Source organism: Loxodonta africana, chromosome 20 (assembly GCF_030014295.1).
Source record: "Loxodonta africana isolate mLoxAfr1 chromosome 20, mLoxAfr1.hap2, whole genome shotgun sequence".
Taxonomy (NCBI): domain Eukaryota; kingdom Metazoa; phylum Chordata; class Mammalia; order Proboscidea; family Elephantidae; genus Loxodonta; species Loxodonta africana.
The window spans coordinates 68,468,182-68,486,814 of NC_087361.1; the positions used below are offsets into that span (position 1 = coordinate 68,468,182).

Genomic DNA, 18,633 nt, shown 5'->3' on the forward strand with positions numbered 1-18,633 from the left:
ATAAAGAACAGTGAGCAATCTGTGAAACATTTCATAACATGGAGGAACCTGGAAGGCATTATGCTGAGTGAAATTAGTCAGTTGCAAAAGGACAAATATTGTATAAGACCACTATTATAAGAACTTGAGAAATAGTTTAAACTGAGAAGAAAACATTCTTTTGTGGTTACGAGGCGGGGAAAGAGGGTGGGATTGGGGTATTCACTAATTAGATAGCAGATAAGAACTACTTTAGGTGAAGGGAAAGACAAGACACAATACAGGGGAGGTCAGCACAATCAGACTAAACCAAAAGCAAAGAAGTTTCCTCAATAAACTGAATGCTTTGAAGGCCAGCGTTGCAGGGGCAGGGGTCTGGGGACCATGGTTTCAGGGGACATCTAAGTCAATTGGCATAATAAAATCTATTAACAAAACATCCTGCATCCCACTTTGAAGAGTGGCGTCTGGGGTCTTAAACACTACCAAGCAGCCATCTAAAATGCATCAATTGGTCTCAACCCACCTGGATCAAAGGAGAATGAAGAACACCAAGGACACAAGGCGATTACGAGCCCAAGAGACACAAAGGGCCACATGAACCAGCGACTACATCATCCTGAGACCAGAAGAACTAGATGGTGCCTGGCTACAACCGATGACTGCCCTGACAGGGAACACAACAGAGAACCCCTGAGGGGGCAGGAGAGCAGTGGGATGCAGACCCCAAATTCTTATAAGACCAGGCTTAATAGTCTGACTGAGACTGGAAGGACCCCGGTGGTCATGGCCCCCAGACCTTCTGTTGGTCCAGGACAGGAACCATTCCTGAAGCCAACTCTCCAGACATGGATTGGACTGGACAATGGGTTGGAGAGGGATGCTGGTGAGGAGTGAGCTTCTTGGATCAGGTGGACACTTGAGACTATGCTGGTATCTCCTGCCTGGAGGGGAATGAGAGGGTGGAGGGGGTTAGAAGCTGCCGAAAAGGACACAGAAAGAGAGAGTGGAGGGAGAGAGCAGGGTGTCTCATTAGGGGGAGAGTAATTTGGAGTGTGTAGCAAGGTGTATATGGGTTTTTGTGTGAGAGACTGATTTGATTTGTAAACTTTCATTTAAAGCACAATAAAAATTATTTAAAAAAAAGGATAAAATACTTAGGAATAAATTTAACTAAGGAAGTGCAAGTTTTGTACACTGGAAACTAAAAAAATAGCTGAGAGAAATAAAAAAAGACCCAAATAAATGGAAAGACATCCCATATTCATGGATGGATTGTAAGAGTTAATATTGCTAAGGTAGCAATATTATACAAAGGCAGCTACAGACTCAATACAATCCCTACTAAAATCCCAGTGGGCTGTGTTTGTTTTGTTTTCCCAAGAAATAGAAAAAACTCATGTCATTTCAAGGGACTCTGAATAGTCAAACAATATTGAAAAAGAACAAAGTTGGGTTACTCACAGTTCCCAATTTCAAAAACTTACTACAAAACAGTGTGGTAGTAGCATAAGTATATAGACCAATGGAACAGAACTGAGAACCTAGAATTAAACCCTCACATGTATTATCAACTGATTTTCAATAAGGGTGCCAAGACCATGCACGAGAAAGAACAGTCTCTTCAACAAATGATGGTGAGAAAACTGGATATCCACTTACAAAAGAAAGAAGTTGAGCCCTTACTTGCAACATACACAAAAATTAACTCAAGATGGATTAAAGACCTAAATTTAAGAGCTAAAATTATAAAACTCTTAAAAGAAAACAAAGGGACAACTGTACATATCCCTGGATTTGGTAATGCTTTCTTAGATATGACACCAAAAGCATAAGCAACAAAAGAAAAAAATAGATAAATTGGACTTAATGAAAATTAAAAATTTTGTGCATCATAGAACACTATCAAGAGAGTGAAATGACAGCCCACATACTGGAAGACAATATTTGTAAATCACATGTCGATATGTATTTAATACCCAGACTATATCAAGAACTCCTTTCACTCAACAACAAAAAGACAAACCATCCAATTAAAAAATGGGCACGCACTTGAATAGATACTTCTCTAAGGAAGATATACGAATAGCTAAGAAGTACATGAAAAGATCCTTAACATCATTAGTCATCAGGGAAATGCAAATCAAAACCCAAGATACCACTTCATACCTACTAGGATGACTATAATTTTTTAAAAAATGGAAATTAACAAATGTTGGAGAGAATGTGGAGAAACTGGAACCCAATGGAATATTATTCAGCCATAAAAAGGAATGAAGTTCTAATATATGCTATAACATGGATGAACCTTTAAAACGTAATGCTAAATGAAATAAGCCAGACATAAAAGGGCAAATATTCTATGATTCACTTATATGAAATACAGGTAATCCCTGCCTCATGATGTATTTGAGTTAAAAAGAACCACATGTAAAGTCATCTTTTTTTTTTTTTTTGGCACATCTTATCGTTAGTAATATGTACTGTACTACATACAATGTTGTAGCACATAAAAGGACCACACAGACAACTCTCACTAATTTTCAGACTAGAAACACAGTCTCCATTCCCAGGGATAATTCGGATGATGCAGAACCTTCCACAGGAGAGCTATTACCACAACTGACAAAATGCCAAATTCATCCATTTTTTTATGAGCATGTATTTTTTTATATGTGCATTAAAATATATCTGTAAGTTGATATGTAATGTTTCCAACCCCCAAAGACAAATAAAGATTGGATTTATAGATACTGATAATAAAAGACAATAATAATGAAAATTTAAGAATAAAAACGAGGTATTTGACTTATGTCAGAACCGACTTAAGACAGTGTCATCTGAACAGAGCTTCGTTGTAAGTCAGGGACTACCTGTGTCTAGAACTGGCAAATTCATAGCAACAGAAAGTAGATTAGAGGTTACCAGTTGCTGGGGGAGGAGGGAACAAGGAGCTATTGCTTAATGGGTATACAGAGCTTCTACGGGGGATAATGAAGAAATTTTGGGAATACCTAGTGGTGATGGCTGCACAACATTGTGAATGTAATTAACGACACTAAAGTGTACATTAAAAACAGCTAAAATGGTAAATTTTATGTTATGTGTATTTTATCACAATAAAAAAAATTTTAAGGCAAGTTGCAGAAGACTACAGATGGCATGATATTTTTACAAAGGCAAGCAAAACCAAGCTCTCTCTTTCCCTCTCTATCTCTCCCTCCCTCTTTCTATATATAGATATATGTATATATATATACATATATATGTATATATTCAAGCATATGTGATCTATGTGAACTATTTAAAACACGCACATAGGCACACACCACACGATTTCAGATAGTGGCTACCTCGGGCAGGGAGTCTCCACATACAGGAACTTTACTGATAATGTGGAGAGGGGTGTTCACAGGTGTTTGTTTTATTATTTGCTTTACATATACACAGCACATATCCTTTTGTATGTATCCAGTATTACATGATAAGAGAATTTAAAGAATTGTAAGGCTAGGGAAATGGTTTTTGATATATGTTAAAGCAGAATATAGAACTTTGCATACAGCATGCATCTGTCTCATTTTAAAATAGACAAACACTTCAGATGTGAATATTTGTGTGCATAGAAAAAAGACTGAATGACACATCAAATACTATGAATGAAAATCTCTGGATATTGGTGTGGTGGTTAAGGTTCTGTGTCACCTTGACTGGGCCATGATTCTCAGTGGTTTGGCAGGTTTGGCAGTTATGCAATGATGTAATGATGTAGTTTGGCAGTTATTTAATGATGAAATTTGGCAGTTATGTAATGATGTAGTCATCCTCAGTGATGTGATCTAAGATAATCAGCCAATCGGTTGCAAGGGGAGTTTCCACAGGGGTGTGGCCTGCATCCAATATATATGGACATTCTGACAAAGCTCACTTGCTTATTCTGGATCCTAAATCCAGCTTGTTACCATCTGACCTCTGGTTCTAGGGACCTGAGCCAGCAGCCTGCCATCTTACCTGACAATGTGGATTCATCAGCCTCTGCAACCTGTGAGCCAGTAGCCTGTCATCCTACCTGCTAATACTGGGTTTGTCACCTTCTGAGCTACGTGAGTCAGGAGAAGCCTCTAGCCTGATGCCTGACCCACAGTCTTGGGACTTGCCAGCCTCTACAACAATGTGAGCCATTTCCTTGAGATAAATAAATATATATAAATATACATATATTCACACTTTACTGGCTTTTCTTCTCTAGAGAACCCAGCCTAAGATAATTGGGATGACATAAATTATTGTTTTCTTCATACTTTCCTGTTATTTTCAAATGACTCGCAGTGCACAAATGTTTATTAATTTTATACTCATAAAAATTCTTAAATTTGATAGGAATTAAAACACTTCTTATTAAAAATTCTGTCAATATTTGCAATTTTAAAAATTCGTTTCAACTCTATTAAACTGGCTAGTAAATACAAGGATGCCCATTATATTATTCTTTACACATTTCTATATGTGTGAAGTAATTTATAATGGGTTTTTTTTTTTTTAGTAAATATTGAAAAGTAACTACATGATTGTAGGTTTTGGGTTTTATTTTTTGTTTTTAAGAAGGATTAGTGAAAAGGCTAGAGCAAACCGCTCCCTCTCTGAACCTTGACAAACACTGGGATTGTGTCTGCAGCTTTGGTCACAAGTAGCTGTCTGGTACTACTGACCGTATAACACTTGCTGAACTTTCTGGAAAATCCTAAAATGTGATAGTACTGCCAGATGAAATTGCCTCAAAGGATCTGGAAGAAACAGTTTCTTCTGGCTCCAAGAAATCTAATTTTATATTTGCTTTGTAAGAGAGATTTTTTTCCCCCAAAAAATAAACCTCTACTCTGAATGGTTATGAAATTTCAGTTTGTTGAATGTTTATTAATGCATCAAAATTCTCTTTATTTTACAGTAATTCTTCTACAGGTTCTTAAGTCACTGTATTTGGCTAGAGTTGCAAAAATACAATGTTAACCTTAATATCAAAAACATTTTCAGGAAAATTCCAAAACAGGAGCAAACCCTCTGAGGTGGTGCTTCAAAGCAGTATCTACAGACAGAACGCTATTGTTTCAATTTCAGATGAAATCAAGCCAGGGGCCAGGAAAGCCCAACGGAATCTAGGGAATGGTGGTCAACTTCTAAGCTTCCGAAAAAGCAATAAGTAGAATGAGCTCTAATAAGCTTCACTCATTTCATTTTTCTTTAACTTGATTTATTGTTTTTTATATATATACATAGCAAGCGATTTACCAGGATCTCAAAGCAGATCGCGTGCGGACGAGACCTGCGCCTCGGCTGGGGATCTGCTTGACCTTTGCTCTGACAGCGTTCCGCTCCAGGGGAAAAATGCCCACAACACCCCAAAGGCCTTTCGGGGACAGGGCCCCAGCCAAGCAGAGGCTGGCCAGTCTGGCGATGGGATGGGCCTAACGCAGAACGCCGGACTTGGAGCGGTGACCGGACCCGGAAGGCGGAGTGGTCTGGGCTTTAGTACCAACCTCCAGCCGCAGGCTAGCGCGGGCGCTGGGGGGAAGCATGGCGCGGAGGTGCGTGTACCTGCTGGCCCTGGGAGGTGTGCTGTTGCTAGGCATCGCCACCTTCTCCAGATCCAAGGGCCTGCGGGGCAAGGAGCCTCAGGGGGCGGCGTCGCGAATCCCTTCTCAGTTCAGCGAAGAGGAGCGCGTGGACATGAAAGAGGCGCTGAAAGGTGAACGTGGGTCCCCTTCGCCCACCATTGCGCAGATGCGTGTTCCTGCCTCCCCGGGTCAACCCGTGATTCCTCCCTCCCTCCGCAGAGGGTCCACTACTCAGGCTCGAGCTCAGCAAACCACCCCAGGCCAGCCGTGGCCCCGGTTCCAAAACCTCGTGCTTGGCTGGGGGACGCCACTCTCCCCCGGACCTGGCTCCGGGGTACTCTGGGCGCTCCCTGCGTAGCCCCTCTCGGTATGGCTGTCGCCCACCCTACCCCCTGCTTACCTGCCTCGATTATTACAGTTGGTTTTATCTGTAGGGCACTTGTAACTTTGGAAAATGTTCAAGTCTGTTAAATCTCTGTGGTATTTTAAGGCTAAATGATCTTAGTCTTGTCTAAGGGAAATTGAGAGAGGGAAGTGGAGTCTCAGATCAGTTAAATGATCTTCCCCCCCAGGCCCCCACAGCAAAAAAGTGAGCACCGGGTGACAGTATCTACTGCCTGTAGGAGCCATTGCTGACCTTTTGGAAACTCTACAGGGCAGTTGTACTCTGTCTTATAGGGTGGCTATGAGTCGGAATCGACTGGAGGGCAGTGGGTTTTTAGTGGGTAGGAGCCACTGTGCTCCATCTGGCTCTAAGAAGGGTGTGTTGGGTAGGGAGAGAGGGGTGATCCTAGGGTGTAGGGTATTCCTAATTCCTCCTGGTTGGACAGCTCTCCACTAGACCTCTAAACAAGACTAAAAACTCATTCACCTTCTGAATCTGCGTTTAACCGGAGGAAAGAGGGAAGTTTCTGTTGAGTTCTAGAGCCTGTGAGATAATAGGATCCTTCCTCAACACTGGGAGTAGCTTCAGTATTTTTCCTCTGTTTTCCTAATGGATAAGAGAAACTGCCAGGTAAACATGCGCAGACAAATGCCAGGACCCAAAGCTAACTCCTGTGATTGAATATAAAGTGTGCATGAGCTGTCCCAGAGGCAGGCGGGGCTCTCCCAAAGGCATAGGATAAATATTCCTCTGAAAGGTGTTGGGCTGCAGCTCACCAGAACGTCTTGGCATGGAAGAAAACAAAAACAAGACCAGAATCTAGAGTAGGGGCGTTATAGCAACATGGCTTGGAACTCTTGAGTTGCGATCTTGGGTCTGCCTCTAGAACTTCAGCTTCCCCATCTATATGGTGGGCTGTGATGTAGAGTTGATCTTAGCAAATCTGAGTATAGAATTAAGTTTGCCTTTAAGAGCCTCTCCTTCAACGTCAAGCTGTCCAGGTGCATTTTGTCCCACTGTGTTGTTGGAGGAACCCTGAAGGCACTGTGGTCAAGAGCTTGGCTGCCAATATTGGGTTTGTCAGCCTGTGAGCTACACAAGTCAAGAGAAGCCTCCAGCCTGATGCCTGACCCATGGCATCAGCAGTTCAAATCCACCAGCTGCTCCTTGGAGACCCTATGGGGTGGTTCGATTCTGTCCTATAGGGCCGCTGTGAGTTGGAATCGACTTGACAGCAGTGGATTTGGTTTGGTTTTGGTGTTCTCGGATGGCTATCATCTTAGTCATCTAGTGCTGCTATAACAGAAATACCACAAGTGGATGGCTTTAACAAAGGGAAGTTTATTCTCTCACAGTCCGGTAGGCTAGAAGTCCGCATTCAGGACACCATCTCCAGGGGAAGGCTTTCTCTCTCTGTTGGCTCTGGACGAAGGTCCTTGTCATCAGTCTTCCCTCGGTCTGGGATCATCTCAGCGCAGGAACCTCAGATCCAAAGAACGCACTCATTGATGAAGGTACCCAAGACAGCGGATTCCTGGAGAATGATGGAATTGGAAATCAGCGAAGGGAACGGTGGTTTCAGAGGCAAAGAGTGAAACCTTAGGAGGATATTTCATCTTTGCTCTGACTACCCAGGGCCAAGGTCCAAGTCTACTTCCTCCAAGTCTTGGACATTATTTTTCTTTAAGAATCATATTAGCCTGAGCCAAACCAGGAGAAACCAAAACCAAACCCATTGCCGTCGAGTCAATTCCAACTGATAGAGACCCTATAGGACAAAGTAGAGCTGCCCCATAGGGTTTCCAAGAAGCAGCTGGTGGATTCAAACTGCTGACCTTTTGGTTAGCAGCCGAATGCCTAACCACAACAGTTTAAATCCCAGCACTGCTGCTTGTTGTTGAACAATCTTGAGCAGCTTATTTAACTTCTCTAAGCTTGTTTCCTCATCAAATTAGGAAAAACAACAATGCCTACCTTTCAGGAATGCTATGCCCTCTGCAGTGAGATAATGAATGTGAAGGAGCTCTTTACACAGCAGAACACTGCAGAAAAACCAGTGGCTGTTACCATCTTTAATTTTCCATCTCTGACTGTCTGACTCTGACAGGTGCCATCCAGATCCCAACAGTGTCATTCACCTCCGAGGACTACAATACGACAGCCCTGGCTGAGTTTGGAGAATACATTTATAAAGGTAATATATAAAAAAAAAAAAAAATAGTCCACCACAAACTGGGAGCAAGAGGTGGTAGGCGCAGCACTGGAAACATGGTTCTTTTAAAGAAGTTTATTTTGTGACTGAGCCAGAGAACCGCCTAATTCCCGTGGGCCTCTTTGAGTTTTGTACGTCATGGGGAAGTACAGGAGGGAGAACCTAGGTGTTAGCATGGAGACAGAGTGAACCCTAGAGATGCCTCCTTTGAAGAATTGAGGTGCATAGCTATTGGGTCAGAGTTTGAACACTCCCAATCTTTGCCCTGTATATGCGTCAGTCAATAAATGTATGATGACAAAGGTAGAAGGGACTCCTTCTACGTGTACAAGGTTCCAGAACTCTGCCCCATGCTTCTCCCATCCTTACCTCTGTATACACACGCTCCACCCACCTAGGCCCTACTCCAGATTCATCAGTAACAGCCAACGTTCTGAGCTGTCACATCAGTCTTCTCCCCTCGCCCCCAGCACCCATAGAGTACAGAGCTGAGGAAAGCTGGGTCAGGGGTAAAAGGCGTCTTGGAACCGCTCACCACTCCTTGAAGAGTAGTGAAGCCATCTTCCTAAATCAAATAAAAACCAGCCTCTCCAAAGTGGGAGAAGCTGGCCTAGAGGCAATAAAAGGCCCCCTTCTTTAATGCTCTGGGACAGAGCGGATCTGGGGTTAATTCCCAGTAACCAAGCTGAAGCCAGGCTGGGAGTCTTTACTAAGCAATAGGAGATAAGAATAGGAAATAAATATACAGTGATAATTAACTAGATAACCTGGCTAACAAGATAAAAGCGTATTTTTCGGTTTTTTGTCTTCAGCTATCCATGGAGGTATATGTGGATTCTTTCAGCAAAGCCCAGTGAGAGATCAGAGTTCTTTCTTCCATGTATCTGAGGCCATATGTGTTAGGACTTGCCTGTTACCTAATAATTAACCCTGGAAACATTCACACCTCTGCATAAAAGTATGGCCTTCTGCTAGATGAAATAATCTTTATCTCCATATAGCATGCAGTAAGAGTCTTGTTTTGTTAAAAGAGCCCTGAAAAATATCTCTGATTATATATATATATATATATATACACATATATGAGTCATGTTTGATTCTGAGTAATTCAGATACTGGAGCCAACTGTATTCAAAATTGGCCACACCCCTCATCTGCATAGCTCTGTACACTGTACTTGTGATAACGTGTTATAGATCAGACCAAGCTAGATCTTGAGATACTGACTATCTTAATGGTGGAGTCTTGATATGCATATTATTACATATATTATTACGTAGTAAGAGTGCATGAAAATATGGGGAAGAGGAATTTCAGAGATGGTCCAGGAAACTCAGGAATTAGAACTTGTTTAAAAAAGGGGGGGTCGGGGGGACAGGGGAGCAGCAAATGGTAGCTAAACTGGAAGAAACTTAAACCTGGCTTTCTCTCCCTGATTTTCATCCCCCTGCCTCTAGTTTTTCCTACAGTGTTCAGCACCAGCTTTATCCAGCATGAAGTTGTGGGAGGGTACAGCCACCTATTCACTGTCCAAGGCTCGGACCCCAGCTTGCAGCCTTACTTGCTGTTGGCTCACATTGACGTGGTCCCTGCTCCTGCAGAAGGCTGGAAGGTGCCCCCGTTCTCTGGGCTGGAACATGATGGCTTCATCTGGGGTCGGGGCACGCTGGACAACAAGAACTCTGTGATGGTCTGAAACCATATGTTCCCTCTGCCTTGGGGCCCTAAAGATCAACCCAGGGTGGCTGACCCCTGGAAGGCGGGAGGTTGCGGTAGAAAGAACCTTGGCTCCAGGAGACCTGGGTTCCAGCCATTTGTCACTTCCCTTTTCTAGGCCTCAGTTTCTCAACTGTGCAGTAGGGGTTAAAGTAGATGATCTCCAGGGACCCTTTCAGCTTTGACATTGATAAGTTTATACTTTTCTCCAGGGGTAGAATTTTATGCAGAGCTCTGCTTCCCCTCAGCCAGCCCCCTGGGGCCATTTGAATTTGTCCTCTTTAAAGAGAGTCTCTGATACTAGTCTCACCCGCCCTGCTGTAGGCAGCTGCAGGTCTCTCAGTCCCTGGTACTCCTACTTAGAAAATAAGCCTTTGTCCTCTTCCATTCTGTCCCCCAGGCAATCCTGCAGGCCTTGGAGCTCCTCCTGATCAGGGACTACATCCCCCAAAGACCTTTCTTCATTGCTCTGGGCCATGATGAGGAGGTAGTCTCCTCACCGTATACCCACCTCTTGGGCCCTCATGGGGTGGCGGTACTTCACCCTAGTTCAGTTTGCTCTCCAGCTTCAGAGTCTCCATGATGTGCTGTGGTGGTTTGCAAACTTCTCTGCATGTCTGTATGCCAGGACTACCTGAGGATCTTGCCCAAAGTGCAGATTTCCAGGCCCTGTGCAGTAGATCTGAATTTTTAACGAACTCCCTGATGAGTTCTGAGAATGGTGATCCATCACCTACACCTTGAGAAACATTGGTGTGATGGGAAGGGAACTGAACAGGGGGTTAAATGACTGTTGTATTTACAGTGATGCCACTTACTTTTACACCGGGCAAGTCACTTCAGCTTCTATGTCCCTGTTTCTTCATTTGTGAAATGAGGGGGTGGACCCTTCCAGCTCTGACGTTCCAAGATCCTGTGAGGCAGGGTTGTCTAGGGCCCTGCCCCATAGACAGGGGCTGGAGAACAGGCTGAGAAGGACTGTGGGCCTGGGTTCAATGTCTGCAGGTATCGGGGAAGAACGGGGCTCGGAAGATCTCAACCCTGCTACAGGCAAGGGGCGTCCAGCTAGCCTTCGTTGTGGATGAGGGTAGCTTCATCCTCGATGGTTTCATTCCCAACGTCAAGAAGCCCTTTGCCCAGTGAGTAACACCTCACCTTAGCAGGGATTCTCACACCGTGTAAGAAATGACCCCAGCTGGTATCTGTAAGTCATGCTGACACAACCACCCCTGCCTTCTTCACCCCAATCTTCGGCTGGATCTGAGCTCCCCCTTCCTGTTCTCCTCTAGTGTAAATTTTTTTAGCAACATGTAGCCAACCTCCCAGACCCTGACCACGAGACCAATAGGCCCCTGGGCCTATGGGATAAGCCTGGCTGGGAGGAAGTCAGGAGGGCTGTCTCGGATCCGACAGGATTGCAGTCGCAGAGAAAGGCAGCATTAACCTCATGCTGCAAGTCAACGTGACTCCAGGCCACTCTTCAGCTCCTCAGAAGGAGACGAGCATTGGCATCCTCGCAGCCGCCGTCAGCCGGTAAGCAGCTCCTGGGCACTTTCCCACTTTGAGTTTGGGGAGCTAAGCCTCCTGCCCTGCAGCTGGGCTAGGTAGCTATAGTGGGGGTTACAGACAGGACAGAGACACCAGTACCCAGGCAAGGGCTAGGGGCCAGAAGATGATCTCTCAATACATTCATATGGTAGCTGAAGTCATCCAGAGTCCAGAAAAGCAGTTAGAGTTGACAATGGCAATGACTAGTAGAACTGTACAGATCCTCCACCTGCCCTAGCAGGAAGGCAAAGGTAAATAAGGGCTGCTGGTGTGGGTGAACTGTAGGGTGAGGAGCAGCAGAGCTCATCTCTGGCTCTGTTTTCTTGTCACAAAGTGGAAAGGAGAGGCACATTCAGTCAGCACCTGTTGAGCTGAGTATTTAGCATGACCAAGGCTTTGTGCCAGGTGATAGGCATACAGTGGTGAGCAAAATAGATACAATCCCCGTCCTCAAGGAACTCACCATTAGCAGAGGAGGCTGATAGTTCTGCTGCAGTGTGGAAGGGCTATGAGTGTGGACACACAGGAAGCCAGAGAAGGGGGAGACAGGGCATCCTAACTCACACTTTGTGGACAGGGTACCCTCCTGCTGGTGGAGTAAAGGTGGTTATGCTGGTGCTTTGAGATATTCAGAATGGTTGGGTTGGTGGAGGTGATAGGATTAGATAGGAGACCTCCCGGCCAGTCTTGTCGAATCTTCCTCCTTTCGCCTTCCTTCTCTCCTTTGGGCTGCTGGTCTTTGGCTGGGATTGGGTTAGTCTTGAGAATACCATTTCTCTTCCAGACTGGAGCAGACACCACTGCCTAACATGTTTGGAGACGGGCCACTGAAGACAACATTAGAGCTTCTGGCAAATGAGGTGTGGGATGGAGTATCACATACTCCTGGTCAGCTGTGAAAAAGGGGGCAAGAGTGGCAGAGAACTAACCTCCAGCGTTATATAAGGCCTCTACTGCTGACTAGTACACTCTCCATTCCCACCCATTCCCAGCTGGTGGCTGTCAAGAGGCGGGATCTGGCTTGTTCTCTGGGCCGTGATGTTGATGCTTATCTGAGCCCTTAAGGTCTGACCCACCCAGGCATTCTTGGGAGCTGTTTCCCAAGCTGCTAAACAATTGTTCTAACCAGCTGCATAAGCCCAGCCAGGTGGTGATTGGCTCCTCATCCCTTACCCTCTAGCAAAGACTGCTAGCTGAACCCAGCTGCCCTCTGACTACTGAGGGCCCCCAAGGCAGATATATAGAGAGAGGCCTAGGCCATAGGTAGAGTGACCCTGTCATGCTCACCCCTCCATAATTCTGCTGACCTGGTACTTTCTCTTTCAGTTTTCCTTCCCCACCAATATTATCCTGAGCAACCTGTGGCTATTTTGGCCCTTCGTAAGAAGGTAAATCGTGGTCTTTCTTTCCCATGCATTCTCAACCCCAAACCTACCTACTCCCTAGTCCCCTCTTCTTGGCTTAACTGGGCCTGACCACTTGTCTCTCAACCACCAGATACTACATCTAACTCATATACAGACATCCCTCCTAGTCTTGAAGATGTCCAAGGTTCAGGAAAGCGAGTGATCTTTCAACCCTCTTCTTTCTCCCCACTGGACCACTCTTTCTAACATCTGACCTTAATCCTTTTGCTTTAGGTTCCTGGAGAGAAATCACATAACCAATGCACTGGTTAGGACCACCACGGCACTCACCATGTTCAATGCAGGAATCAAGGTAACATTGCCCGGTTCCTGTCACGTACCTTTTCCTCGCTCCCCACGCACACCTGTCTCCCTGTGCTTTATCTTCTGCCTCCTCCTTCCTTCTCTGGTTACAGGTTTTAGTAAGGATCAGTGCTGGATTGTCCTGGGTCGTCAGCTGGCTAAGCCTCCAGAGCAAAGTTCTAGCCTAGGTTTACAAGCCCTCTGAAATTGCTGGCCAAATCTTGTGTGTGTGCGTAAAGGCAGTCCCCGGATTACGAACAAGTTCCGTTCCTAAATCTGCCTTTAAGTTGAATTTGTAGTTAATTAGAACAGTTAGGTACAGTTCATAGCTACCATCAGGTAGTCAAATGTGTGGCTTAGTGTATAGCGTACCTTTCTATGCATAAAAAATGTTAACGAAACACTTCCAGATACACTAAGACATCTTTAACATAATAATACAGTAATAATAATAATAACGATGTTTTGATGCATATCACAAAGTAGCACCTGATTGTTATTACAAACTCTTTTACAGGGTTTGGTTCATAACTACGGGTTGTAGATAAGTCAGACAAGTCAGATGTTCGTAACCCAGGGACTGCCTGTATTTCATTGGGAGGTGTCCATGCCCCCCTCTGGTTCTTTAGGTCTGTACCCCCCAAAAAAAACCATTACACTAGTGTGAAGAGAGGTTCTTTGGGGGTAAGTCTCGGGATCTGTGCGCAGGATGTAATTCAACATGTCTTACATTTACCTGGCATTTTGGCTGCATGGACTAATCTTTCTACCACCAAGGATCTTTTTATTATTTCTCCCTGTATTTTGAAAGATTTATCCACCTAACAAGATTAATGAATGATTAGTACATCTTCCCCTTAACATAACTGGTGTTACCCTCAGTTGAAAGAGAAAAATTCATCTACTATTTATAAAATCTAACATTTTTAATATGTACGACACTTAAAATATACACATTGTCATCTTCCAAAATATACTAAATATTGGGTGGCTTTAGCAAACATAAATTCTGTAAACTCTATATGAGGTTTACTTTTATAGAAGTAAGTTTTGAGTGGATTAATACTTTGATAAATTTTTATCCAAAAATCACTTTTCAACAAATTGGTCTACTTCCAGTTGGATTGGCCGCTACGTGGCAGCTCTGTTAAAAGGACCAAGCCACCAGCACACTAGTTAGCCTGGGTATAAGCCTTTCTGAAATCTTCGAGGGAGTTAGACCATCCCTGTTACCATCAGTATCACCAGCACAACTTCAGAGAGCACCGTTCGCATAGACTACAGTGTGACCTAGTGGAGCTCCGGTAATCTGGAGTCTAGATTGGGTATAAGTGAATGTACCTTGGACTAAATTCCTGGCATAACTGACTGGAGTGTCCAGTGTATTAGCTGGAACTGAGTTGTCTTCACCAGCTGACTGTAGTAGGCACCAAAATCATTGTGTTGTATCCTTGCATTTGAATAGTGCTTCCCAAAATACTTTTCACATTTGTTTCTCCATTTGATCCTCCTAACAGCTCTATGGAGTCCCTGGGTGGTACAGATGGTTAACATGCTAAGCTACTAACTGAAAGGTTGGTAGTTCAAATCCACCCAGAGGCACCTTGAATGGAAAGCCCTAGCAATCTACTTCTGAGAGATCATAGCCATTAAAAACCTTATGAAGCACAGTTCTACTCTGACACATATGGGATTGCCATGAGTCAGAATTAACTAGATAGCAATGGGAAAAAAACAGTCCTATGAGTATTATTGTCCCCATTTAGCAGTTGAGAAAAGAGACTCAAAGAAAATAATTATTCAGAATCACAAATCTGGAGATTGGAACTCTTAGGCACTGCTCATGGGTATATAAAATGGTATAACCACTATAGAAAGTCATACGGTGCCTCCTTAAAAAGCTAGAAATAGAAATACCATATGATCCAGCAATCCCACTCCTAGGAACATATCCTAGGGGAATAAGAGCTGTCACACGCATAGACATGTACACACCAGTGTTCATTACAGCCTTATTCACAATAGCAAAAAGGTGGAAACAACTTAAGTGCCCACCAACAGATGAATCGATGAACAAATTCTGGTACATACACACAAAGGAATACTACGTGACAATAAAGAACGATGATGAAATATCTCACAACATGCATGAATCTGGAGAGCATTATGCTGAGTGAAATAAGTCAATATCAAAAGGACAAATATTATATGAGACCACTGTTACAAAAACTCAAGAAAAGGTTTACACACAGAAAAAAAGCAGTCTTTGGTGGTTACGAGGGAGGAGAGGGATGGGGTGGGGAAATAACTATAACTAGATAGTAGACAAGTGTTAACTTTGGTGAAGGGAAATACAACACACAACATAGAGGAAGTCAGCACATCTTGACAAAGGCAAAGTCATAGAAGCCTCCTAGACACATCCAGACACCTTGAGGGACCAAGTTACTGGGGCTGAGGGCTGGGACCGTGGTCTCAGGGGATGTCTAGGTCAATTGGCATAACATAGTTGATAAAGAAAATGTTCTACACCCTACTTTGGCGAGTAGCATCTGGGGTCTTAAAAGCAGCCCTCTAAAAAGATACAGCTATTGTTCCCTTCCCATCTGGAGCAGAAGAGAATGAAGAAACCCAAAGACACAAGGAAAATATCTGTCCAAAGGAACAAAATTCATATTCACAAAAAAAAAAAATCAGACTTACTGGTCTGGCAGAGGCTGGAGGAACCCCTGAGACTATCGCCTCCAGACCCCCTGCTAACTCAGAACTGAAGCCACTCCCAAAGCCCACTTTTCAGACAAATATTAGACAGGCCTATAAATAAACAATAACACACTTGAGGGATGTGCTGCTTAGTTCAGTCAAATATACAAGAGCAAATGGGCAACTCCCCAAAATAAGACAAGAAGGCAGGAAGGGACAGGAAAACTGGACAAATGGCCACAAGGAGCCTGAGGTGGAAAGGGGGAAGTGCTGATGCATTGCAGGGATTGCAACCAATGTCCCAGAACAACTCGTGTATAAATTTTTGAATGAAAAACTAAATTTTGCTATAAACTTTCACCTAAAACACACACACACAAAAGTTTTTTAATCACATAGCTAATTCCTAACAGTGCAGTTCATCTGCCCCTGGTCTAGTGCTTTTTTGCACCGTAGCAGTTCAAAGAAAGATACACAGTTGAGAGTCTGCTTTGTCATGGCCTCTGAGGAAAAACCCCTCCATAGCCTAAGTCCCTTCTCCAACTGGGCCTGGGTCTTCCTGGCCAGGCAAAGAACAGTCAGATTTCACAACTGGTTGTGAGAAATCATCACCACCACCAGCATCATCCCCCTCTGGGATCAGACACCGTGATGGGGCCTGCAGAGGCTTGTGGTGCCCTGTCCTGAGTAAACACTAATGCCAAAGGCTGCAGAAATGTCCTGGTGCCTTCAGAAAGGGAGGGCAAACAGAAGAATTACAATGGCACAGCACAGGACCTAAACAGAGACGTCTGGACAGTCGCAGAGAAAGCAGTCTTGCTCTGAGCAGTTCTCTGTGACCCCGTCCAGAACCAAGAATTATGATGGTCTGGCCTAAAACCAACATACCCCTCTAGCTCTGAACATAACCACATGCCAAAGGCCAGAAAAGACAGGAGGCAGACTAAAGAAAATTAGACCCTGGACCCTGGTCAAATCAGCTTCCTCTGTCCCTCCTGGGGATGGTTGGCTCTTCCTAGCCTGGAATCTGATACAGCGGTCTTGAGGTTGGCTCAGATCAAAGACTGTAGTTCTCTCTTTAGGTGAATGTCATCCCCTCAGTGGCCCAGGCCGTAGTCAACTTCCGGATTCACCCTGCACAGACGGTCCAGGAGGTAGGTACCGTATGTTTCCAATGACTGGTTCGGCGTCAGGGAGGTACGGCCCTCGGCACTGGGGCTTAGCTACAATGCCAGGGCTTGCTATGTGTTTGGCACTGTTCTAATATACTTATTTAGTTCTCACAACCACCCTACAAGGTAGGAACTGTAATTATCTTCACTTAGCAGGTGAGGAAACTGAGGCACAGAGCAACATAGCAGTTAAATACCATGCCCAACATTACGTATCTAGCAGTCTGGTTCTAGAGTCTGTGGTTTTAGCCACAATGCTGTCTGCGATTAGAACAACTAAGGATGAGTACATTACCTAGAACCACCACAAAGAAGGGTCTGATACCACCTCCGAGAGTTAAGACAGTCTTTCTTCTGAGCACTAGACATTTTAGCTGGGACTTAAAGGACAGATAGGAGTTTGCTAGAAGTAAGACATTCATTGTGGTGAAAGAGTAGAATAAATTGGGAGAAGCAATGGGAGATGAAAATGGCCTTATAGGTTGGGGCACAAGGCTGTGTGCTGTACCAAGCAGGCTGGGCTCTAGGCTGTCGACGAGAGAGCTGTCAAAGGTCGTCAAGTGGGAGAGCAATATCTCAGATTTGCTTTTAGGAGGACAATGCTAATGACCAGGAGCGGGTTATCCAATAGGCCAGGTAAGCACAGTGCTCACCTTGCTTACTGGATCATCTGTGGTGAACAATTCATTGTTTTCACCACATCAAAGATTCTTCTTCTAAATATGACTGGCATCTGTCTCTCTCCGAGCCCCACAGCACCTTCCTACAGAATCAAAGCCTCTTTTCAAATTTATAGTCCCTGACAGGGGTGGATGACCCAGTAAGCAAAGTAGGCACAGGGTGACTTATGCTGATTGTACCAATCATATGGGTCAAACTATTCACTACAGATTAGTAAATCAGCACAAGCCAGCCCGTGCTGACCTGGCCTGTTGTGTCTTCTGCCCCTGCTTATGACAATGCAGAGGAAGTGCTGGAGTAGGAAGAGACAGGAAGCTGCTGCAACATCTCAGGCAGTGGGCATGAAGTTCGGGACTGAGGTCATGCTTATGGGGTGGAGAAGAGGGCACCGACCAGAGGTGAGAGAGATGGGTTCAGCAGGATATGGCAGATAAGTGAATGTGGGGTGAAAGGAAGGGTGGGTTCAAGATTTTGAACCTGAGTAGTTGGCCAGGCACAGATGTCCTTAATCAAGATTGGGAATTCAGAAAGGAGACTAAGTTTGAATAGAGAGAGAATGGTTCAAAAGTTTGAGAAGTCTATAATTAATGTTACTGTGTGCTGTTCAATCAATTTTCCAACATAACGACCCCATGTAACAGAGTAGAGCTGCCCCACAGGGTTTTCTAGGCTGTAATCTTTACAGGAGCAGATTGCCAGGTCTTTCTCCCATGAATCTGCTGGGTGGGTCCAAACTGCCAACCTTTTGGTTAGCAGCTGAGCACTTAACCATTGTGCCACCAGGGCTCCTAATAGGCAGTTATAAATACCCCAGGTCTGGAGATTATAAATACCCCAGGTCTGGAGAGAGAAATGAACTAGAGGTACAGAAAACCAAAAACCCCTTGCCGTTGCATCGAATCCGACTCATAGCAAC

The 18,633-nt window shown here is 44.4% G+C and overlaps 1 protein-coding gene across 1 annotated transcript in view; it reads left to right on the forward strand.

Moving 5' to 3' along the window:
• Window positions 1-5,151: 5,151 nt before the first annotated feature.
• The window catches only part of PM20D1 (peptidase M20 domain containing 1), a 28,311-nt gene continuing 14,829 nt past the window's right edge, over window positions 5,152-18,633 (forward strand). Inside the window, exons 1-10 of the mRNA XM_064273295.1 lie at window positions 5,152-5,722; window positions 8,084-8,170; window positions 9,646-9,878; window positions 10,305-10,391; window positions 10,910-11,043; window positions 11,318-11,437; window positions 12,237-12,312; window positions 12,779-12,840; window positions 13,093-13,171; window positions 16,947-17,018. Of these exons, the coding sequence (XP_064129365.1) occupies window positions 5,551-5,722; window positions 8,084-8,170; window positions 9,646-9,878; window positions 10,305-10,391; window positions 10,910-11,043; window positions 11,318-11,437; window positions 12,237-12,312; window positions 12,779-12,840; window positions 13,093-13,171; window positions 16,947-17,018 (1,122 nt within the window). The 5' untranslated portion in view covers window positions 5,152-5,550. The remainder of the gene's footprint in view (window positions 5,723-8,083; window positions 8,171-9,645; window positions 9,879-10,304; window positions 10,392-10,909; window positions 11,044-11,317; window positions 11,438-12,236; window positions 12,313-12,778; window positions 12,841-13,092; window positions 13,172-16,946; window positions 17,019-18,633) is intronic.